Below are 25,588 nucleotides of genomic sequence, written 5' to 3'. Positions count from 1 at the left end.
TCGTACACGCGCGGCTCTGCTCCGTACGCCTCGTACACGCGCGGCTCTGCTCCGTACGCCTCGTACACACGCGGCTCTGCTCCGTACGCCTCGTACACACGCGGCTCTGCTCCGTACGCCTCGTACACACGCGGCTCTGCTCCGTACGCCTCGTACACACGCGGCTCTGCTCCGTACGCCTCGTACACACGCGGCTCTGCTCCGTAAGCCTCGTACACACGCGGCTCTGCTCCGTACACCTCGTACACGCGCGGCTCTGCTCCGTACACCTCGTACACGCGCGGCTCTGCTCCGTACACCTCGTACACGCGCGGCTCTGCTCCGTACACCTCGTACACGCGCGGCTCTGCTCCGTACACCTCGTACACGCGCGGCTCTGCTCCGTACACCTCGTACACGCGCGGCTCTGCTCCGTACACCTCGTACACGCGCGGCTCTGCTCCGTACACCTCGTACACACGCGGCTCTGCTCCGTACACCTCGTACACGCGCGGCTCTGCTCCGTACACCTCGTACACGCGCGGCTCTGCTCCGTACACCTCGTACACGCGCGGCTCTGCTCCGTACACCTCGTACACGCGCGGCTCTGCTCCGTACACCTCGTACACGCGCGGCTCTACTCCGTACACCTCGTACACACACGGCTCTGCTCCGTACACACGCGGCTCCGCTCCGTACACCTCGTACACACACGGCTCCGCTCCGTACACCTCGTACACACACAGCTCTGCTCCGTACACCTCGTACACACGCGGCTCTGCTCCGTACACCTCGTACACGCGGCTCTGCTCCGTACACCTCGTACACACGCGGCTCTGCTCCGTACACCTCGTACACACACGGCTCTGCTCCGTACACCTCGTACACACGCGGCTCTGCTACATCCACACTGTAAACCCCTCCTGACCCCACACATAAACTTCAGCTCATCCAGCACCATGACAACCAGCACAGCAGAGTCCTGCATCCACTGAGGCCCCTGATCATGTGACCCCTGACTCCTCCCCTCCTGTGACCTCATCACAGCTCCTGTGCGCACAGAGCAGCCATATATGTGGTGGCGGCTCTGCAGGTAGAGGTATGTGGAGACCCCGTTACTGGGCGCAGGGGGGCATTAACCCCTTCAGCACCGAGACTCTTTTGGGGTCTTGTGTTGCCCCTTTATAAGAATCATAAGGTTTTTGTTCTGATTCCTGTAATAGATACATACGACCCAACAATGGAGACAGGAAGGGAGGAAACGTATTGTTCTCATAGTACAGGACCCCTTTACTGGCCCCACAGTGTAATGCCCCCATTATGCCCCTTATGCAGGATGTATGATGCCCCCCACAGTGTAATGCCCCCATTATGCCCCTTATACAGTATGTATGATGCCCCCACACAGTGTAATGCCCCCATTATGCCCCTTATGCAGGATGTATGATGCCCCACAGTGTAATGCCCCCATTATGCCCCTTATGCAGGATGTATGATGCCCCCCACACAGTGTAATGCCCCCATTATGCCCCTTATGCGGGATGTATGATGCCCCCCACACAGTGTAATGCCCCCATTATGCCCCTTATGCGGGATGTATGATGCCCCCCACACAGTGTAATGCCCCCATTATGCCCCTTATGTAGTATGTATGATGCCCCCCACACAGTGTAATGCCCCCATTATTTCCCTTATGCGGGATGTATGATGCCCCCACACAGTGTTATGCACCCATTATGCCCCTTATGCAGTATGTATGATCCTCCACACAGTGTAATGCCCCCATTACACCCCTTATGCAGGATGTATGATGCCCACACACAGTGTAATGCCCCCATTATGCCCCTTATACAGTATGTATGATGCCCCCACACAGTGTAATGCCCCTTATGCAGGATGTATGATGCCCCCACACTGTGTAATGCCCCCATTATGCCCCTTATGCAGTATGTATGATGCCCCCACACAGTGTAATGCCCCCATTATGCCCCTTATGCAGTATGTATGATGCCCCCACACAGTGTAATGCCCCCATTATGCCCCTTATACAGGATGTATGATGCCCCCACAGTGTAATGCCCCCATTATGCCCCTTATGTAGGATGTATGATGCCCCCACAGTGTAATGCCCCCATTATGCCCCTTATGCTGGATGTATGATGCCCCCCACAGTGTAATGCCCCCATTATGCCCCTTATGCAGGATGTATGATGCCCCACAGTGTAATGCCCCCATTATGCCCCTTATGCAGGATGTATGATGTCCTCACACAGTGTTATGCCCCTTATGCAGGATGTATGATGCCCCCACACAGTGTAATGCCCCCATTATGCCCCTTATGTAGGATGTATGATGCCCCCACAGTGTAATGCCCCCATTATGCCCCTTATGTAGGATGTATGATGCCCCCACAGTGTAATGCCCCCATTATGCCCCTTATGCAGGATGTATGATGCCCCCACACTGTGTAATGCCCCCATTACGCCCCTTATGCAGTATGTATGATGCCCCCACACAGTGTAATGCCCCCATTATGCCCCTTATGCAGGATGTATGATGCCCCCACACAGTGTAATGCCCCCATTATGCCCCTTATGCAGGATGTATGATGCCCCCACACAGTGTAATGCCCCCATTATGCAGGATGTATGATGCCCCCACGCAGTGTAATGCTCCCATCATGCCCCTTATGTAGGATGTATGATGCCCCCACACAGTGTAATGCCCCCATTATGCCCCTTATGCAGGATGTATGATGTCCTCACACAGTGTTATGCCCCTTATGCAGGATGTATGATGCCCCCACACCGTGTAATGCCCCCATTATGCCCCTTATGCAGGATGTATGATGCCCCCACAGTGTAATGCCCCCATTATGCCCCTTATGCAGGATGTATGATGTCCTCACACAGTGTAATGCTCTCATTATGCCCCTTATGCAGTATGTATGATGCTCCCACACAGTGTAATGCCCTCATTATGCCCCTTATGCTGGATGTATGATGCCCCCACAGTGTAATGCCCCCATTATGCCTCTTATGCAGGATGTATGATGCCCCCACACAGTGTAATGCCCCCATTATGCCCCTTATGCAGGATGTATGATGCCCCCACACAGTGTAATGCCCCCATCATGCCCCTTATGTAGGATGTATGATGCCCCCACACAGTGTAATGCCCCCATTATGCCCCTTATGCAGGATGTATGATGTCCTCACACAGTGTAATGCCCCCATTATCCCCTTATGCAGTATGTATGATGCCCCCACACAGTGTAATGCCCCCATTATGCCCCTTATGCAGTATGTATGATGCCCCCCACACAGTGTAATGCCCCCATTATCCCCTTATGCAGTATGTATGATGCCCCCCACACAGTGTAATGCCTCCATTATGCCCCTTATGTATGATGCTCCCACAGTGTAATGCCCCCATTATGCCCCTTAAGCAGGATGTATGATGCCCCCACACAGTGTAATGCCCCCATTATGCCCCTTATGCAGTATGTATGATGCCCCCACACAGTGTAATGCCCCCATTATGCCCCTTATGCAGGATGTATGATGCCCCCACACAGTGTAATGTCTCCATTATGCCCCTTATGCAGGATGTATGATGCCGCACACAGTGTAATGCCCCCATTATGCCCCTTATGCAGTATGTATGATGCCCCCACACAGTGTAATGCCCCCATTATGCCCCTTATGCAGGATGTATGATGCCCCCACACAGTGTAATGTCTCCATTATGCCCCTTATGCAGGATGTATGATGTCCTCACACAGTGTAATGCCCCCATTATTTCCCTTATGCAGGATGTATGATGCCCCCACACAGTGTAATGCCCCCATTATGCCCCTTATGTAGGATGTATGATGCCCCCACAGTGTAATGCCCCCATTATGCCCCTTATGTAGGATGTATGATGCCCCCACAGTGTAATGCCCCCATTATGCCCCTTATGCAGGATGTATGATGCCCCCACGCAGTGTAATGCTCCCATCATGCCCCTTATGTAGGATGTATGATGCCCCCACACAGTGTAATGCCCCCATTATGCCCCTTATGCAGGATGTATGATGTCCTCACACAGTGTTATGCCCCTTATGCAGGATGTATGATGCCCCCACACCATGTAATGCCCCCATTATGCCCCTTATGCAGGATGTATGATGCCCCCACAGTGTAATGCCCCCATTATGCCCCTTATGCAGGATGTATGATGTCCTCACACAGTGTAATGCTCTCATTATGCCCCTTATGCAGTATGTATGATGCTCCCACACAGTGTAATGCCCTCATTATGCCCCTTATGCTGGATGTATGATGCCCCCACAGTGTAATGCCCCCATTATGCCTCTTATGCAGGATGTATGATGCCCCCACACAGTGTAATGCCCCCATTATGCCCCTTATGCAGGATGTATGATGTCCTCACACAGTGTAATGCCCCCATTATCCCCTTATGCAGTATGTATGATGCCCCCACACAGTGTAATGCCCCCATTATGCCCCTTATGCAGTATGTATGATGCCCCCCACACAGTGTAATGCCCCCATTATCCCCTTATGCAGTATGTATGATACCCCCCACACAGTGTAATGCCTCCATTATGCCCCTTATGTATGATGTATGATGCTCCCACAGTGTAATGCCCCCATTATGCCCCTTAAGCAGGATGTATGATGCCCCCACACAGTGTAATGCCCCCATTATGCCCCTTATGCAGGATGTATGATGCCCCCACAGTGTAATGCCCCCATTATGCCCCTTATGCAGGATGTATGATGTCCTCACACAGTGTAATGCTCTCATTATGCCCCTTATGCAGTATGTATGATGCTCCCACACAGTGTAATGCCCTCATTATGCCCCTTATGCTGGATGTATGATGCCCCCACAGTGTAATGCCCCCATTATGCCTCTTATGCAGGATGTATGATGCCCCCACACAGTGTAATGCCCCCATTATGCCCCTTATGCAGGATGTATGATGCCCCCACACAGTGTAATGCCCCTTATGCAGGATGTATGATGCCCCCACACAGTGTAATGTCTCCATTATGCCCCTTATGCAGGATGTATGATGCCCCCACACAGTGTAATGTCTCCATTATGCCCCTTATGCAGGATGTATGATGCCGCACACAGTGTAATGCCCCCATTATGCCCCTTATGCAGTATGTATGATGCCCCCACACAGTGTAATGCCCCCATTATGCCCCTTATGCAGGATGTATGATGCCCCCACACAGTGTAATGTCTCCATTATGCCCCTTATGCAGGATGTATGATGTCCTCACACAGTGTAATGCCCCCATTATGCCCCTTATGCAGGATGTATGATGCCCCCACACAGTGTAATGCCCCCATTATGCCCCTTATGCAGGATGTATGATGCCCCCACACAGTGTAATGCCCCCATCATGCCCCTTATGCAGGATGTATGATGCCCCCACACAGTGTAATGCCCCCATTATGCCCCTTATGCAGGATGTATGATGTCCTCACACAGTGTAATGCCCCCATTATGCCCCTTATGCAGGATGTATGATGCCCCCACACAGTGTAATGCCCCCATTATGCCCCTTATGCAGGATGTATGATGTCCTCACACAGTGTAATTCCCCCATTATGCCCCTTATGCAGGATGTATGATGCCCCCACACAGTGTAATGCCCCCATTATGCCCCTTATGCAGTGTGTATGATGCTCCCACACAGTGTAATGCCCCCATTATACCCCTTATGCAGGATGTATGATGCCTCCACAAAGTGTAATGCCCCCTTTATGCCCCTTATGCAGTATGTATGTCCATCCCTATGCTATACAGGCGATCAGAGTAAAAAAAGTGCAAGTCCCATAGTGGGAAATAGTATAAAAGTTAAAAAAAGTGTTAAAAAATGAAAAAAAAAAAAAAAAAATTGTAAAATATTTTAAAAAATCAAAAAAGAATCCACCAAAAATAAAAATATAATGTCCCTATCAATAAATATTATTATGAAAAAAAACAAACATAAAAGTTCACATATTTGGTATCGCCGCGTCCGGAACGACCTGACCTATAAAACTGTCCCACTAGTTAACCCCTTTAGTGAACACGGTAGAAAAAATAAATAAAAAACTAAGCAAAAAACAATGCTTTATCATCATACTGCAAAAACAAAAATTGGAATAACACGCGATCGAAAAGACGAATATAAATAATAATGGTACCGCTGAAAAGGTCATCTTGTCCCACAAAAAATAAGCCACCATACAGCTCCATCAGCTGAAAAATAAAAAAGTTCTAGCTCTCAGAATAAAGCGATGCAAAAAAATGTTATTTCTATAAAATAGATTTTATTGTGTAAAAGCGCCGAAACATAGAAAAACGATATAAATGTGGTACCGCTGTAAACGTACTGACCCGAAGAATAAAGCTGCCTTATCAATTTTACCACAACGGCATAAATTTTTTTTTAAAAAAAACAATTCCTTGCGCTCAAGACTAATGACAACTTATTCAATATGATGACCTAATGTTATCAAATTCTGTCGTACCTCTGGGTTCAAAATGTTCACTATACCCCTTGAGGGGTGTAGTTGCCAAAATGGGGTCACTTGTGGGGGGTTTCCACTATTTAGGCACCCTACTATTTAGGCATCCGCTCTCAATTCCAGCCAATTTTGCGTTCAAAAGGACACGCACTGCTCCTTCCCTTCTGAACTCTGTCGTGCGCCCAAACACTGTATTTTCCCCACATATGGGGTATTGGCGTACTCAGGAGAAATTGCAGAAAAGTTTTTGGGGTCCATTTTCTCCTCTTAACCTTGTGAAAATAAAAAAATGGGGTTAAAACATAATTTTTGTGGAAAAAGTTAGATTTTTTTATTTTCACGGCTCCATGTTATAAACTTCTGTAAAGCACTTGGGGGTTCAGGGTGCTCACCACACATCTAGATAAGTTCCATGAGGGGTCTAGTTTCCAAAATGGTGTCACTTGTGGGGGGTTTCCACTGTTTAGGCACATCAGGGGCTCTCCAAATGCAACATGGCGTCCGCTAATTATTCAAGCAAATTTTACATTCAAAAAGTCAAATGGCGCTCCTTCCCTTCCTGCCATGAGCCAAAACAGTGGTTTTCCCCCACATATGGGGGAAATTGCACAACAAATTTTGGGGTCTATTTTTTCCTATTACCCTTGCGAAAATAAAAAAAATTGGGTTTAAAGTAACATTTTTGTGAAAAAAGTTAAATGTTAATTTTTTTCTTCCACATTCCAAAAATTCCTGTGAAGCACATGAAGGGTTAATAAAGTTCTTGAATGTGGTTTTGAGCACCTTGAGGGGTGCAGTTTTTAGAGTGGTGTCACTTTTGGGTATTTTCTGGCATAAAGACCACTCAAATTTACTTCAAATGTTATGTGGTCCCTAAAAAAATGGTTTTGTAAATTTTGTTGGAAAAATGAGAAATCGCTGGTCAACTTTTAACCCTTATAGCTCCCTAATAAAAATAAATAAATTTTGGTTTCAAAATTGTGCAGATGTAAAGTAGACATGTGGGAAATGTTATTTATTAACTATTTTGTGTGACATATCTCTCTGATTTAAGGGCATAAAAATTCAAATTTTTAAAATTGAAAAATTTTCAAAATTTTAACCAAATTTCCATTTTTTTCACAAATAAACGCAAGTGATATCGAAGAAATTTTACCACAATCATGAAGTACAATATGTCACGAAAAAACAGTCTCAGAATCAGGGGGATCCGTTGAAGCGTTCCAGAGTAATTACCTCATAAAGTGACAGTGGTCAGAATTGTAAAAATTGGCCTGGTCATTAACGTGCAAACCACCTTGGGTTGTAAAGGGGTTAATGAGAAAAAAATGAACTTTTTAGAATTTACCAAATGGCTGCAATGAAACAAAGAGTGAACACTTTAAAGGGGTCTGAATACTTTCCGTACCCACTGTATATGTATGTCCCTTATCCTAGGCCCCATCCTGATATATGTCCTCCGTTCTGCCTCTGTTCTTTAGTGTATAGAAAAAAAATAAACTATTACACTCACCAGGGGCAAACATAGAAGTAATGGGGCCCCATAACAGAAGTATAATGCACTCCCCATAATCCTCCATACAGTATAATGCACAGCCTATAGTCATCCATGTAGTATAATGCTCAGCCCATACTCATCCATGTAATATAATGCACAGCCCATAGTCATCCATGTAGTATAATGCACAGCCCATAGTCCGTACATGTAGCGTAATGCACAGCCCATAGTCCATACATGTAGTATAATGCACAGCCCATAGTCCGTACATGTAGCGTAATGCACAGCCCATAGTCCGTACATGTAGTAAAATGCACAGCCCATAGTCATCCATGTAGTATAATGCACAGCCCATAGTCATCCATGTAGTATAATGCACAGCCCATAGTCATCCATGTAGTATAATGCACAGCCCACAGTCATACATGTAGTATAATGCACAGCCCACAGTCATACATGTAGTATAATGCACAGCCCATAGTCATCCATGTAGTATAATGCACAGCCCATAGTCATCCATGTAGTATAATGCACAGCCCATAGTCGTGCATGTAGTATAATGCACAGCCCATAGTCATCCATGTAGTATAATGCACAGCCCATAGTCATCCATGTAGCGTAATGCACAGCCCATAGTCATCCATGTAGCGTAATGCACAGCCCATAGTCATCCATGTAGCGTAATGCACAGCCCATAGTCATCCATGTAGCGTAATGCACAGCCCATAGTCATCCATGTAGTATAATGCACAGCCCATAGTCATCCATGTAGTATAATGCACAGCCCACAGTCATCCATGTAGTATAATGCACAGCCCACAGTCATCCATGTAGTATAATGCACTGCCCATAGTCCGTACATGTAGTATAATGCACTGCCCATAGTCCGTACATGTAGTATAATGCACAGCCCATAGTCATCCATGTAGTATAATGCACAGCCCATAGTCATCCATGTAGTATAATGCACAGCCCATAGTCATCCATGTAGTATAATGCACTGCCCATAGTCCGTACACGTAGTATAATGCACAGCCCATAGTCCGTACACGTAGTATAATGCACAGCCCATAGTCCGTACATGTAGCGTAATGCACAGCCCATAGTCATCCATGTAGTATAATGCACAGCCCATAGTCATCCATGTAGTATAATGCACAGCCCACAGTCATCCATGTAGTATAATGCACTGCCCATAGTCCGTACATGTAGTATAATAATGCACAGCCCATAGTCCGTACATGTAATATAATGCACAGCCCATAGTCCGTACATGTAGTATAATGCACAGCTCATAGTCATACATGTAGTATAATGCACAGCTCATAGTCATACATGTAGTATAATGCACAGCCCATAGTCCGTATATGTAGTATAATGCACAGCCCACAGTCATCCATGTAGTATAATGCACAGCCCATAGTCCGTACATGTAGTATAATGCACAGCCCACAGTCATCCATGTAGTATAATGCACTGCCCATAGTCGTGCATGTAGTGTAATGCACAGCCCATAGTCCGTACATGTAGTATAATGCACAGCCCATAGTCATCCATGTAGTATAATGCACAGCCCATAGTCATCCATGTAGTATAATGCACAGCCCACAGTCATCCATGTAGTATAATGCACAGCCCACAGTCATCCATGTAGTATAATGCACAGCCCACAGTCATCCATTTAGTATAATGCACAGCCCACAGTCATCCATGTAGTATAATGCACTGCCCATAGTCCGTACATGTAGTATAATGCACTGCCCATAGTCCGTACATGTAGTATAATGCACTGCCCATAGTCCGTACATGTAGCGTAATGCACAGCCCATAGTCATCCATGTAGTATAATGCACAGCCCACAGTCATCCATGTAGTATAATGCACTGCCCATAGTCCGTACATGTAGTATAATGCACTGCCCATAGTCCGTACATGTAGTATAATGCACAGCCCATAGTCCGTACATGTAGTATAATGCACAGCCCATAGTCCGTACATGTAGTATAATGCACTGCCCATAGTCCGTACATGTAGTATAATGCACTGCCCATAGTCCGTACATGTAGTATAATGCACTGCCCATAGTCCGTACATGTAGTATAATGCACAGCCCATAGTCCGTACATGTAGCGTAATGCACAGCCCATAGTCATCCATGTAGTATAATGCACAGCCCATAGTCCGTACATGTAGCGTAATGCACAGCCCATAGTCATCCATGTAGTATAATGCACAGCCCACAGTCATCCATGTAGTATAATGCACTGCCCATAGTCCGTACATGTAGTATAATGCACTGCCCATAGTCCGTACATGTAGTATAATGCACAGCCCATAGTCCGTACATGTAGTATAATGCACAGCCCATAGTCCGTACATGTAGTATAATGCACAGCTCATAGTCATACATGTAGTATAATGCACAGCCCATAGTCCGTACATGTAGTATAATGCACAGCCCACAGTCATCCATGTAGTATAATGCACAGCCCATAGTCCGTACATGTAGTATAATGCACAGCCCATAGTCCGTACATGTAGTATAATGCACTGCCCATAGTCCGTACATGTAGTATAATGCACAGCCCATAGTCCGTACACGTAGTATAATGCACAGCCCATAGTCCGTACACGTAGTATAATGCACAGTCATCCATGTAGTATAATGCACTGCCCATAGTCCGTACATGTAGTATAATACACAGCCCACAGTCATCCATGTAGTATAATGCACAGCCCATAGTCATCCATGTAGTATAATGCACAGCCCATAGTCCGTACATGTAGTGTAATGCACAGCCCACAGTCATCCATGTAGTATAATGCACTGCCCATAGTCCGTACATGTAGTATAATGCACTGCCCATAGTCCGTACATGTAGTATAATGCACAGCCCATAGTCCGTACATGTAGCGTAATGCACAGCCCATAGTCATCCATGTAGTATAATGCACAGCCCACAGTCATCCATGTAGTATAATGCACTGCCCATAGTCCGTACATGTAGTATAATGCACTGCCCATAGTCCGTACATGTAGTATAATGCACTGCCCATAGTCCGTACATGTAGTATAATGCACAGCCCATAGTCCGTACATGTAGTATAATGCACAGCTCATAGTCATACATGTAGTATAATGCACAGCTCATAGTCATACATGTAGTATAATGCACAGCTCATAGTCATACATGTAGTATAATGCACAGCCCATAGTCCGTACATGTAGTATAATGCACTGCCCATAGTCCGTACATGTAGTATAATGCACTGCCCATAGTCCGTACATGTAGTATAATGCACAGCCCATAGTCCGTACATGTAGCGTAATGCACAGCCCATAGTCATCCATGTAGTATAATGCACAGCCCATAGTCCGTACATGTAGCGTAATGCACAGCCCACAGTCATCCATGTAGTATAATGCACTGCCCATAGTCCGTACATGTAGTATAATGCACTGCCCATAGTCCGTACATGTAGTATAATGCACAGCCCATAGTCCGTACATGTAGTATAATGCACAGCCCATAGTCCGTACATGTAGTATAATGCACAACCCATAGTCCGTACATGTAGTATAATGCACAGCTCATAGTCATACATGTAGTATAATGCACAGCCCATAGTCCGTACATGTAGTATAATGCACAGCCCACAGTCATCCATGTAGTATAATGCACAGCCCATAGTCCGTACATGTAGTATAATGCACAGCCCATAGTCCGTACATGTAGTATAATGCACAGCCCATAGTCCGTACACGTAGTATAATGCACAGCCCATAGTCCGTACACGTAGTATAATGCACAGCCCACAGTCATCCATGTAGTATAATGCACTGCCCATAGTCCGTACATGTAGTATAATGCACAGCCCACAGTCATCCATGTAGTATAATGCACAGCCCATAGTCATCCATGTAGTATAATGCACAGCCCATAGTCCGTGCATGTAGTATAATGCACTGCCCATAGTCCGTACATGTAGTATAATGCACTGCCCATAGTCCGTACATGTAGTATAATGCACAGCCCATAGTCCGTACATGTAGCGTAATGCACAGCCCATAGTCATCCATGTAGTATAATGCACAGCCCACAGTCATCCATGTAGTATAATGCACTGCCCATAGTCCGTACATGTAGTATAATGCACTGCCCATAGTCCGTACATGTAGTATAATGCACAGCCCATAGTCCGTACATGTAGTATAATGCACAGCCCATAGTCCGTACATGTAGTATAATGCACAGCCCATAGTCCGTACATGTAGTATAATGCACAGCTCATAGTCATACATGTAGTATAATGCACAGCCCATAGTCCGTACATGTAGTATAATGCACAGCGCACAGTCATCCATGTAGTATAATGCACAGCCCATAGTCCGTACATGTAGCATAATGCACAGCCCATAGTCCGTACATGTAGTATAATGCACTGCCCATAGTCCGTACATGTAGTATAATGCACAGCCCATAGTCCGTACACGTAGTATAATGCACAGCCCATAGTCCGTGCACGTAGTATAATGCACAGCCCACAGTCATCCATGTAGTATAATGCACTGCCCATAGTCCGTACATGTAGTATAATGCACAGTCCACAGTCATCCATGTAGTATAATGCACAGCCCATAGTCATCCATGTAGTATAATGCACAGCCCATAGTCCGTACATGTAGTATAATGCACAGCCCATAGTCATCCATGTAGTATAATGCACAGCCCACAGTCATCCATGTAGTATAATGCACTGCCCATAGTCCGTACATGTAGTATAATGCACTGCCCATAGTCCGTACATGTAGTATAATGCACAGCCCATAGTCATCCATGTAGTATAATGCACAGCCCATAGTCATCCATGTAGTATAATGCACAGCCCATAGTCCGTACATGTAGTATAATGCACAGCCCATAGTCCGTACATGTAGTATAATGCACAGCTCATAGTCATACATGTAGTATAATGCACAGCTCATAGTCATACATGTAGTATAATGCACAGCCCATAGTCCGTACATGTAGTATAATGCACAGCCCACAGTCATCCATGTAGTATAATGCACAGCCCATAGTCCGTACATGTAGTATTATGCACAGCCCATAGTCCGTACACGTAGTATAATGCACAGCCCATAGTCCGTACACGTAGTATAATGCACAGCCCACAGTCATCCATGTAGTATAATGCACTGCCCATAGTCGTGCATGTAGTGTAATGCACAGCCCATAGTCCGTACATGTAGTATAATGCACAGCCCATAGTCCGTACATGTAGTATAATGCACAGCCCACAGTCATCCATGTAGTATTATGCACTGCCCATAGTCGTGCATGTAGTGTAATGCACAGCCCATAGTCATTCATGTAGTATAATGCACAGCCCATAGTCCGTACATGTAGTATAATGCACAGCCCATAGTCCGTACATGTAGTATAATGCACTGCCCATAGTCCGTACATGTAGTATAATGCACAGCCCATAGTCATTCATGTAGTATAATGCACAGCCCATAGTCCGTACATGTAGTATAATGCACAGCCCATAGTCCGTACATGTAGTATAATGCACAGCCCATAGTCCGTACATGTAGTATAATGCACAGCCCATAGTCATCCATGTAGTATAATGCACAGCCCATAGTCATCCATGTAGTATAATGCACAGCCCACAGTCATCCATGTAGTATAATGCACAGCCCACAGTCATCCATGTAGTATAATGCACTGCCCATAGTCCGTACATGTAGTATAATGCACTGCCCATAGTCCGTACATGTAGTATAATGCACAGCCCATAGTCCGTACATGTAGCGTAATGCACAGCCCATAGTCATCCATGTAGTATAATGCACAGCCCACAGTCATCCATGTAGTATAATGCACTGCCCATAGTCCGTACATGTAGTATAATGCACTGCCCATAGTCCGTACATGTAGTATAATTCACAGCCCATAGTCCGTACATGTAGTATAATGCACTGCCCATAGTCCGTACATGTAGTATAATGCACTGCCCATAGTCCGTACATGTAGCGTAATGCACAGCCCATAGTCATCCATGTAGTATAATGCACAGCCCACAGTCATCCATGTAGTATAATGCACTGCCCATAGTCCGTACATGTGGTATAATGCACTGCCCATAGTCCGTACATGTAGTATAATGCACAGCTCATAGTCATACATGTAGTATAATGCACTGCCCATAGTCCGTACATGTAGTATAATACACAGCCCATAGTCATCCATGTAGTATAATGCACAGCCCATAGTCCTCCATGTAGTATAATGCACAGCCCATAGTCATCCATGTAGTGTAATGCACAGCCCATAGTCATCCATGTAGTGTAATGCACAGCCCACAGTCATCCATGTAGTACAATGCACTGCCCATAGTCCGTACATGTGGTATAATTCACTGCCCATAGTCCGTACATGTAGTATAATGCACAGCCCATAGTCCGAACATGTAGTATAATGCACAGCCCATAGTCTTACATGTAGTATAATGCACAGCCCATAGTCCGTACATGTAGTATAATGCACAGCCCACAGTCATCCATGTAGTATAATGCACAGCCCATAGTCCGTACATGTAGTATAATGCACAGCCCATAGTCCGTACATGTAGTATAATGCACTGCCCATAGTCCGTACATGTAGTATAATGCACTGCCCATAGTCCGTACATGTAGTATAATGCACAGCCCATAGTCCGTACACGTAGTATAATGCACAGCCCACAGTCATCCATGTAGTATAATGCACTGCCCATAGTCGTGCATGTAGTGTAATGCACAGCCCATAGTCCGTACATGTAGTATAATGCACAGCCCATAGTCCGTACATGTAGTATAATGCACAGCCCATCTCTTACATGTAGTATAATGCACAGCCCATAGTCCGTACATGTAGTATAATGCACAGCCCACAGTCATCCATGTAGTATAATGCACTGCCCATAGTCCGTACATGTAGTATAATGCACAGCCCATAGTCCGTACATGTAGTATAATGCACAGCCCATAGTCCGTACATGTAGTATAATGCACAGCCCATAGTCCGTACATGTAGTGTAATGCACTGCCCATAGTCCGTACATGTAGTATAATGCACAGCCCATAGTCCGTACATGTAGTATAATGCACTGCCCATAGTCCGTACATGTAGTATAATGCACTGCCCATAGTCCGTACATGTAGTATAATACACAGCCCATAGTCCGTACATGTAGTATAATGCACTGCCCATAGTCCGTACATGTAGTATAATGCACAGCCCATAGTCCGTACATGTAGTATAATGCACTGCCCATAGTCCGTACATGTAGTATAATGCACTGCCCATAGTCCGTACATGTAGTATAATACACAGCCCATAGTCCGTACATGTAGTATAATGTGCAGCCCATAGTCCGTACATGTAGCGTAATGCACAGCCCACAGTCATCCATGTAGTATAATGCACAGCCCATAGTCCGTACATGTAGTATAATGCACTGCCCATAGTCCGTACATGTAGTATAATGCACTGCCCATAGTCCGTACATGTAGTATAATGCACAGCCCATAGTCCGTACATGTAGCGTAATGCACAGCCCATAGTCATCCATGCAGTATAATGCACAGCCCATAGTCCGTACATGTAGCGTAATGCACAGCCCACAGTCATCCATGTAGTATAATGCACTGCCCATAGTCCGTACATGTAGTATAATGCACTGCCCATAGTCCGTACATGTAGTATAATGCACAGCCCATAGTCCGTACATGTAGTATAATGCACAGCCCATAGTCCGTACATGTAGTATAATGCACAACCCATAGTCCGTACATGTAGTATAATGCACAGCTCATAGTCATACATGTAGTATAATGCACAGCCCATAGTCCGTACATGTAGTATAATGCACAGCCCACAGTCATCCATGTAGTATAATGCACAGCCCATAGTCCGTACATGTAGTATAATGCACAGCCCATAGTCCGTACATGTAGTATAATGCACAGCCCATAGTCCGTACACGTAGTATAATGCACAGCCCATAGTCCGTACACGTAGTATAATGCACAGCCCACAGTCATCCATGTAGTATAATGCACTGCCCATAGTCCGTACATGTAGTATAATGCACAGCCCACAGTCATCCATGTAGTATAATGCACAGCCCATAGTCATCCATGTAGTATAATGCACAGCCCATAGTCCGTGCATGTAGTATAATGCACTGCCCATAGTCCGTACATGTAGTATAATGCACTGCCCATAGTCCGTACATGTAGTATAATGCACAGCCCATAGTCCGTACATGTAGTATAATGCACAGCCCATAGTCCGTACATGTAGTATAATGCACAACCCATAGTCCGTACATGTAGTATAATGCACAGCTCATAGTCATACATGTAGTATAATGCACAGCCCATAGTCCGTACATGTAGTATAATGCACAGCCCACAGTCATCCATGTAGTATAATGCACAGCCCATAGTCCGTACATGTAGTATAATGCACAGCCCATAGTCCGTACATGTAGTATAATGCACAGCCCATAGTCCGTACACGTAGTATAATGCACAGCCCATAGTCCGTACACGTAGTATAATGCACAGCCCACAGTCATCCATGTAGTATAATGCACTGCCCATAGTCCGTACATGTAGTATAATGCACAGCCCACAGTCATCCATGTAGTATAATGCACAGCCCATAGTCATCCATGTAGTATAATGCACAGCCCATAGTCCGTGCATGTAGTATAATGCACTGCCCATAGTCCGTACATGTAGTATAATGCACTGCCCATAGTCCGTACATGTAGTATAATGCACAGCCCATAGTCCGTACATGTAGCGTAATGCACAGCCCATAGTCATCCATGTAGTATAATGCACAGCCCACAGTCATCCATGTAGTATAATGCACTGCCCATAGTCCGTACATGTAGTATAATGCACTGCCCATAGTCCGTACATGTAGTATAATGCACAGCCCATAGTCCGTACATGTAGTATAATGCACAGCCCATAGTCCGTACATGTAGTATAATGCACAGCCCATAGTCCGTACATGTAGTATAATGCACAGCTCATAGTCATACATGTAGTATAATGCACAGCCCATAGTCCGTACATGTAGTATAATGCACAGCGCACAGTCATCCATGTAGTATAATGCACAGCCCATAGTCCGTACATGTAGCATAATGCACAGCCCATAGTCCGTACATGTAGTATAATGCACTGCCCATAGTCCGTACATGTAGTATAATGCACAGCCCATAGTCCGTACACGTAGTATAATGCACAGCCCATAGTCCGTGCACGTAGTATAATGCACAGCCCACAGTCATCCATGTAGTATAATGCACTGCCCATAGTCCGTACATGTAGTATAATGCACAGTCCACAGTCATCCATGTAGTATAATGCACAGCCCATAGTCATCCATGTAGTATAATGCACAGCCCATAGTCCGTACATGTAGTATAATGCACAGCCCATAGTCATCCATGTAGTATAATGCACAGCCCACAGTCATCCATGTAGTATAATGCACTGCCCATAGTCCGTACATGTAGTATAATGCACTGCCCATAGTCCGTACATGTAGTATAATGCACAGCCCATAGTCATCCATGTAGTATAATGCACAGCCCATAGTCATCCATGTAGTATAATGCACAGCCCATAGTCCGTACATGTAGTATAATGCACAGCCCATAGTCCGTACATGTAGTATAATGCACAGCTCATAGTCATACATGTAGTATAATGCACAGCTCATAGTCATACATGTAGTATAATGCACAGCCCATAGTCCGTACATGTAGTATAATGCACAGCCCACAGTCATCCATGTAGTATAATGCACAGCCCATAGTCCGTACATGTAGTATAATGCACTGCCCATAGTCCGTACATGTAGTATTATGCACAGCCCATAGTCCGTACACGTAGTATAATGCACAGCCCATAGTCCGTACACGTAGTATAATGCACAGCCCACAGTCATCCATGTAGTATAATGCACTGCCCATAGTCGTGCATGTAGTGTAATGCACAGCCCATAGTCCGTACATGTAGTATAATGCACAGCCCATAGTCCGTACATGTAGTATAATGCACAGCCCACAGTCATCCATGTAGTATTATGCACTGCCCATAGTCGTGCATGTAGTGTAATGCACAGCCCATAGTCATTCATGTAGTATAATGCACAGCCCATAGTCCGTACATGTAGTATAATGCACAGCCCATAGTCCGTACATGTAGTATAATGCACTGCCCATAGTCCGTACATGTAGTATAATGCACAGCCCATAGTCATTCATGTAGTATAATGCACAGCCCATAGTCCGTACATGTAGTATAATGCACAGCCCATAGTCCGTACATGTAGTATAATGCACAGCCCATAGTCCGTACATGTAGTATAATGCACAGCCCATAGTCATCCATGTAGTATAATGCACAGCCCATAGTCATCCATGTAGTATAATGCACAGCCCACAGTCATCCATGTAGTATAATGCACAGCCCACAGTCATCCATGTAGTATAATGCACTGCCCATAGTCCGTACATGTAGTATAATGCACTGCCCATAGTCCGTACATGTAGTATAATGCACAGCCCATAGTCCGTACATGTAGCGTAATGCACAGCCCATAGTCATCCATGTAGTATAATGCACAGCCCACAGTCATCCATGTAGTATAATGCACTGCCCATAGTCCGTACATGTAGTATAATGCACTGCCCATAGTCCGTACATGTAGTATAATTCACAGCCCATAGTCCGTACATGTAGTATAATGCACTGCCCATAGTCCGTACATGTAGTATAATGCACTGCCCATAGTCCGTACATGTAGCGTAATGCACAGCCCATAGTCATCCATGTAGTATAATGCACAGCCCACAGTCATCCATGTAGTATAATGCACTGCCCATAGTCCGTACATGTGGTATAATGCACTGCCCATAGTCCGTACATGTAGTATAATGCACAGCTCATAGTCATACATGTAGTATAATGCACTGCCCATAGTCCGTACATGTAGTATAATACACAGCCCATAGTCATCCATGTAGTATAATGCACAGCCCATAGTCCTCCATGTAGTATAATGCACAGCCCATAGTCATCCATGTAGTGTAATGCACAGCCCATAGTCATCCATGTAGTGTAATGCACAGCCCACAGTCATCCATGTAGTACAATGCACTGCCCATAGTCCGTACATGTGGTATAATTCACTGCCCATAGTCCGTACATGTAGTATAATGCACAGCCCATAGTCCGAACATGTAGTATAATGCACAGCCCATAGTCTTACATGTAGTATAATGCACAGCCCATAGTCCGTACATGTAGTATAATGCACAGCCCACAGTCATCCATGTAGTATAATGCACAGCCCATAGTCCGTACATGTAGTATAATGCACAGCCCATAGTCCGTACATGTAGTATAATGCACTGCCCATAGTCCGTACATGTAGTATAATGCACTGCCCATAGTCCGTACATGTAGTATAATGCACAGCCCATAGTCCGTACACGTAGTATAATGCACAGCCCACAGTCATCCATGTAGTATAATGCACTGCCCATAGTCGTGCATGTAGTGTAATGCACAGCCCATAGTCCGTACATGTAGTATAATGCACAGCCCATAGTCCGTACATGTAGTATAATGCACAGCCCATCTCTTACATGTAGTATAATGCACAGCCCATAGTCCGTACATGTAGTATAATGCACAGCCCACAGTCATCCATGTAGTATAATGCACTGTCCATAGTCCGTACATGTAGTATAATGCACAGCCCATAGTCCGTACATGTAGTATAATGCACAGCCCATAGTCCGTACATGTAGTATAATGCACAGCCCATAGTCCGTACATGTAGTGTAATGCACTGCCCATAGTCCGTACATGTAGTATAATGCACAGCCCATAGTCCGTACATGTAGTATAATGCACTGCCCATAGTCCGTACATGTAGTATAATGCACTGCCCATAGTCCGTACATGTAGTATAATACACAGCCCATAGTCCGTACATGTAGTATAATGCACTGCCCATAGTCCGTACATGTAGTATAATGCACAGCCCATAGTCCGTACATGTAGTATAATGCACTGCCCATAGTCCGTACATGTAGTATAATGCACTGCCCATAGTCCGTACATGTAGTATAATACACAGCCCATAGTCCGTACATGTAGTATAATGTGCAGCCCATAGTCCGTACATGTAGCGTAATGCACAGCCCACAGTCATCCATGTAGTATAATGCACAGCCCATGCTCTTACATGTAGTGTTATGGCCAAGGGCACCGTGTACTCGCTGATTTAAAAAAAAACATTACACTCGCCTTCTCTCCGCTCCCTCTCCGCGCGGTGTCTTTTTCTGGAGCTGCCGCTGACTTCAGCTGGAAGCGACAGGAGAGGATGATGTTACTTCCACGCGCCCCTAATGACGTACATGCCGATGTCAGCTGCTGGCCTCTGATTGGTCGGCAGCGTGTATTGTGGCACTAAGCTGAATGTCAGTCCAAGAACACACATCCAGCTGCAGCAGGGGTTGGTGTTGGCTGGGCCCGGTCACAGGAGCGACTGCGGTCATTAAGCCTCTCAATATAATGCTCTCATAGTACCTCTATTTCCCACACTGTATAATGTTCCCACAGTACCGCCATCTTCCCACATACAGTATAATGTTCCCACAGTACCGCCATCTTCCCACATACAGTATAATGTTCTCACAGTACCGCCATCTTCCCACATACAGTATAATGTTCCCACAGTACCGCCATCTACCCACATACAGTATAATGTTATCACAGTCCCGCCATCTTCCCACATACAGTATAATGTTCCCACAGTACCGCCATCTTCCCACATACACTATAATGTTCCCACAGTACCGCCATCTTCCCACATACAGTATAATGTTCCCACAGTACCGCCATCTTCCCACATACAGTATAATGTTCTCACAGTACCGCCATCTTCCCACATACAGTATAATGTTCCCACAGTACCGCCATCTTCCCACATACACTATAATGTTCCCACAGTACCGCCATCTACCCACATACAGTATAATGTTATCACAGTCCCGCCATCTTCCCACATACAGTATAATGTTCTCACAGTACCGCCATCTTCCCACATACAGTATAATGTTCCCACAGTGCCGCCATCTTCCCACATACAGTATAATGTTCTCACAGTGCCGCCATCTTCCCACATACAGTATAATGTTCCCACAGTACCGCCATCTTCCCACATACACTATAATGTTCCCACAGTACCGCCATCTACCCACATACAGTATAATGTTCTCACAGTACCGCCATCCCCCCACATACAGTATAATGTTCCCACAATACCCCCCCCACATACAGTATAATGTTCTCACAGTACCGCCATCTTCCCACATACAGTATAATGTTCCCACAGTACCGCCATCTTCCCACATACAGTATAATGTTCTCACAGTACCGCCATCTTCCCACATACAGTATAATGTTCCCACAGTACCGCCATCTTCCCACATACAGTATAATGTTCCCACAGTACCGCCATCTTCCCACATACAGTATACTGTTCCCACAGTACCGCCATCTTCCCACATACAGTATAATGTTCCCACAATACCCCCCCCACATACAGTATAATGTTTCCACAATACCCCCCCCCACATACAGTATAATGTTCCCACAATACCCCCACCCCCACATACAGTATAATGTTCCCACAGTACCGCCATCTTCCCACATACAGTATAATGTTCTCACAGTACCGCCATCTTCCCACATACAGTATAATGTTCTCACAGTACCGCAATCTTCCCACATACAGTATAATGTTCCCACAGTACCGCCATCTACCCACATACAGTATAATGTTCTCACAGTACCGCAATCTTCCCACATACAGTATAATGTTCCCACAGTACCGCAATCTTCCCACATACAGTATAATGTTCCTACAGTACCGCCATCTTCCCACATACAGTATACTGTTCCCACAGTACCGCCATCTTCCCACATACAGTATAATGTTCCCACAATACCCCCCCACATACAGTATAATGTTTCCACAGTACCCCCCCCACATACAGTATAATGTTCCCACAATACCCCCACCCCCACATACAGTATAATGTTCCCACAGTACCGCCATCTTCCCACATACAGTATAATGTTCTCACAGTACCACCATCTTCCCACATACAGTATAATGTTCTCACAGTACCACCATCTTCCCACATACAGTATAATGTTCTCACAGTACCACCATCTTCCCACATACAGTATAATGTTCCCACAGTACCACCATCTTCCCACATACAGTATAATGTTGTCACAGTACCGCCATCTACCCACATACAGTATAATGTTCTCACAGTACCGCCATCTTCCCACATACAGTATAATGTTCCCACAGTACCGCAATCTTCCCACATACAGTATAATGTTGTCACAGTCCTGCCATCCCCCACATACAGTATAATGTTGTCACAGTCCCGCCATCTTCCCACATACAGTATAATGTTCCCACAGTACCGCAATCTTCCCACATACAGTATAATGTTGTCACAGTCCTGCCATCCCCCACATACAGTATAATGTTGTCACAGTCCCGCCAACCCCAATTTTATTTTATGTTTTAACACTTGGTTTTCTTTTTTTGGTGTTTTTCATGTAATATATGGAAGCCTACATAAAAATGCTAAAAGAAACATAATATCCAGAAAAGAAAAACACTGTACATGGAGACATTCGCATCAAATAACTCCTGTCTGTGTTCTTACAAACAAGCTCTTATAAATGAGATCTAACGTGATAAAAGATTATAACCTGGGAAAGACGGGAAACATTCATGTGGACAGTCGGTGATGATGAGGTCAGCGACGGACTGTGGCCAAATTTGTTTCTAGAGCTGTATTAGAAGATTAAGATGTCGTCGTCATTATGAAGTTGTTATTTCTCATGTCACGTGTAATGTATATGACGAGAATTAGCGTTATGGAAGATGAGTCTATAAGAAACGTATTCAGCTGCCGAGACGAGGAAGAAACTGCTTGTTGTCTGTGGCCTAAAATATATAGGTTTTATTAGTATGTCAGGGACAAAAGCAGAATGTTGTAAAATAATAAAAATACCATTGCTGCTTGGGTTTCTGGGTGATTCTTACTGCAGCAGTGGCCAACTTAGCCAGTGATTGGAAGTATGGAGGAGATGTCTAAGTCATCAATTCAACTTATGTTCCAGTCCATAAAAGACTAGAGAATACAACATCTACACATCTACTGATATATTTCCCTTATTGTCTCCAGTAATTGTATTAATACACAGAATTCTTTATGATGTTATATCGGCTCATCTTCTTCTCATTCAGGTCTCTACAATATCGGATCCTCTCAATGAAGATCTTCTATATAAGAGAATTTTTCTAAATCACCTATCAAGGATGGATATGGACAGAGACAAGATGGCGGAGAGGATATTACACCTCACCCTAGAGATCCTCTTCCGGCTTACTGGAGAGGTGAGAGATTCTGATGACATCACATTACATCATTCTTATCTATGGGAATAACAGATGAACAGAACTGGAGAGGTGAGGACTCTGGAAATGTCTGGAGTGAGATTTAGTAATGTGTCTCTCCATAACCAGGATTACACAGTAGTGAAGAAGACCTCTAGTGAGCGCTGTCAGGACCCTGTGTCTGAGGGACGGGGAAGACCCCTGAGCCCAATCACGAGGCCTCCACCTCACCCCCTGATACATGAGGACATCAATGACCAGAAGATCCTAGAACTCACCTACAAGATGATTGAGCTGCTGACTGGAGAGGTGACACTGCTGGGAATGCTGGGACATTATACAGTAATGCTATGAAGGGATCGGGGGGATGACGATATCATTGTATGTGTCAGGTTCCTATAAAGTGTCAGGATGTCGCCGTCTATTTCTCCATGGAGGAGTGGGAGTATTTAGAAGGACACAAAGATCTGTACAAGGACGTCATGATGGAGGTTCCCCAGCCCCTCACATCACCAGGTAATAGACAGGACTAAATACACACAGCCTATAATTATCTGTATGTAAAGAATGAATTCAGTCCCTGTATGTGTTTCCTCCAGATCTATCCAGTAAGAGGACAACACCAGAGAGATGTCCCCATCCTCTTCTTCCACAGGACTGTAAACAAGAAGATCCCAATGTTCCTCAGGATCATCAGGTAGATGGAGAGAAGATATCATGAGATCTCCCCTATGATGTGTAGATGGCTGTGAAGGTCTTGTGCTTAGTTTTGTTTTATCCACCAGTATTATATGTTTTATACTTGTGTAATGAGAATGGTGGAGATGGCAGGATTAGAGCTGATCATAGATGTGACTTCTCCATCTGTCTGTGACTTTTACAATATTTGTTTCAGGGTGAAAATCTGACCCATATTAATACTACAGAGACATATGTGAGGGGTGATGAGCGGTGTAAAGAGGAGATTCCTACATATGACTACCCAGGTGAGTACTGGGTACTAAATGCTGACAAGTCACAGATTCTTCTCAGTCACGGGCTGTGGCTGCTTTATCGGTGGTGTAGTCCAGCTGTATCACAATCGTGTGATCATCATTTTACCGCTAGACCACAACATTTTCCTCCATCCGAAAATTTTCACATTACTATGTGTAATTATAAAATATCTTTTCTGTAGAACTTACAACCTGGAGGATCCACCTCCCCCTGGGATTAGGAGACGCTGACCATTACCTGCCCAGATCTATAAACTACAAAGCCAAATGACAGCGTACATAGAATGTGCTGACAAGTGAGAAAATCAAAATTATGATGGGCCTGTAAGAGAAAGCGAAGGGTAATGATGCTGTTGGCTTCCTAGATCCCTGATATCTTATTGGATGAATCTACCTTCTCTCCCTTCTGTGTGGCTGAATGTGCTCATATGGTCCCTACAAGACCAGGTCCAGTCTTTCTGGTCAAACTTCACTTTTATGATCTACAACATTAAATGTGCAGTGAGGGGCAAGTGTGAATTTCTGTACAATAACAACAGAGTTTCCCTTTATCCTGACTTTTCAATTTCTTTTTAAACCAACTAACTTCAGACAGGATCTTGATAAACTACATAAAAATCATTACACCTGTGCCATGATATATCTCTAAGCTGTGCCTAGGTGATGGCAAAAATATACATTTATTCACACCTGCAGGAGATGTGTTGGCATGACTCTAGCCCTGGTTTCATGGATTCACACCGCGTCATAAATTCCATTATGTTTTCAGTCCTAAGGAATTCAGATTACTGCACAATCTCTCCTGAAATGGGGGCACTAATACTTTCTCTACTCTTCTGGTCAGGACTCATAGTAGCTCCAATGGTTCACCATAAATGAGTGTGACTCCGGTTTAGTGTTGGAGCTCTCCCTTGTATATACGTTGTTGTTGGGGATGTAACATATCTTTTATTCTGTCTTTTTTTACAGGTTCATTTTGTTTGATTTTGGTGTGA

General features: G+C 44.9%; 2 protein-coding genes across 2 annotated transcripts in view; both read left to right on the top strand.

Moving 5' to 3' along the window:
• The window catches only part of LOC141176123 (uncharacterized), an 85,098-nt gene that overhangs the window by 56,113 nt on the left and 3,397 nt on the right, over positions 1–25,588 (top strand). The window lies entirely within an intron of this gene.
• LOC141176160 (gastrula zinc finger protein XlCGF66.1-like) lies at positions 995–25,588 on the top strand. The gene is made up of 5 exons (XM_073660157.1): positions 995–1,078; positions 23,449–23,598; positions 23,728–23,907; positions 23,991–24,114; positions 25,563–25,588. Exons 2-5 carry the CDS (start codon positions 23,521–23,523, stop codon positions 25,586–25,588), a joined length of 408 nt encoding a protein of 135 aa, XP_073516258.1. The 5' UTR covers positions 995–1,078; positions 23,449–23,520.

Source organism: Phyllobates terribilis, unplaced genomic scaffold, assembly GCF_046119375.1.
Source record: "Phyllobates terribilis strain yellow unplaced genomic scaffold, ASM4611937v1 Scaffold_17__1_contigs__length_24005725, whole genome shotgun sequence".
NCBI lineage: Eukaryota > Metazoa > Chordata > Amphibia > Anura > Dendrobatidae > Phyllobates > Phyllobates terribilis.
The sequence above is the reverse complement of the archived record's forward strand: the minus strand, read 5'-3'. Positions and strand labels throughout refer to the sequence as shown.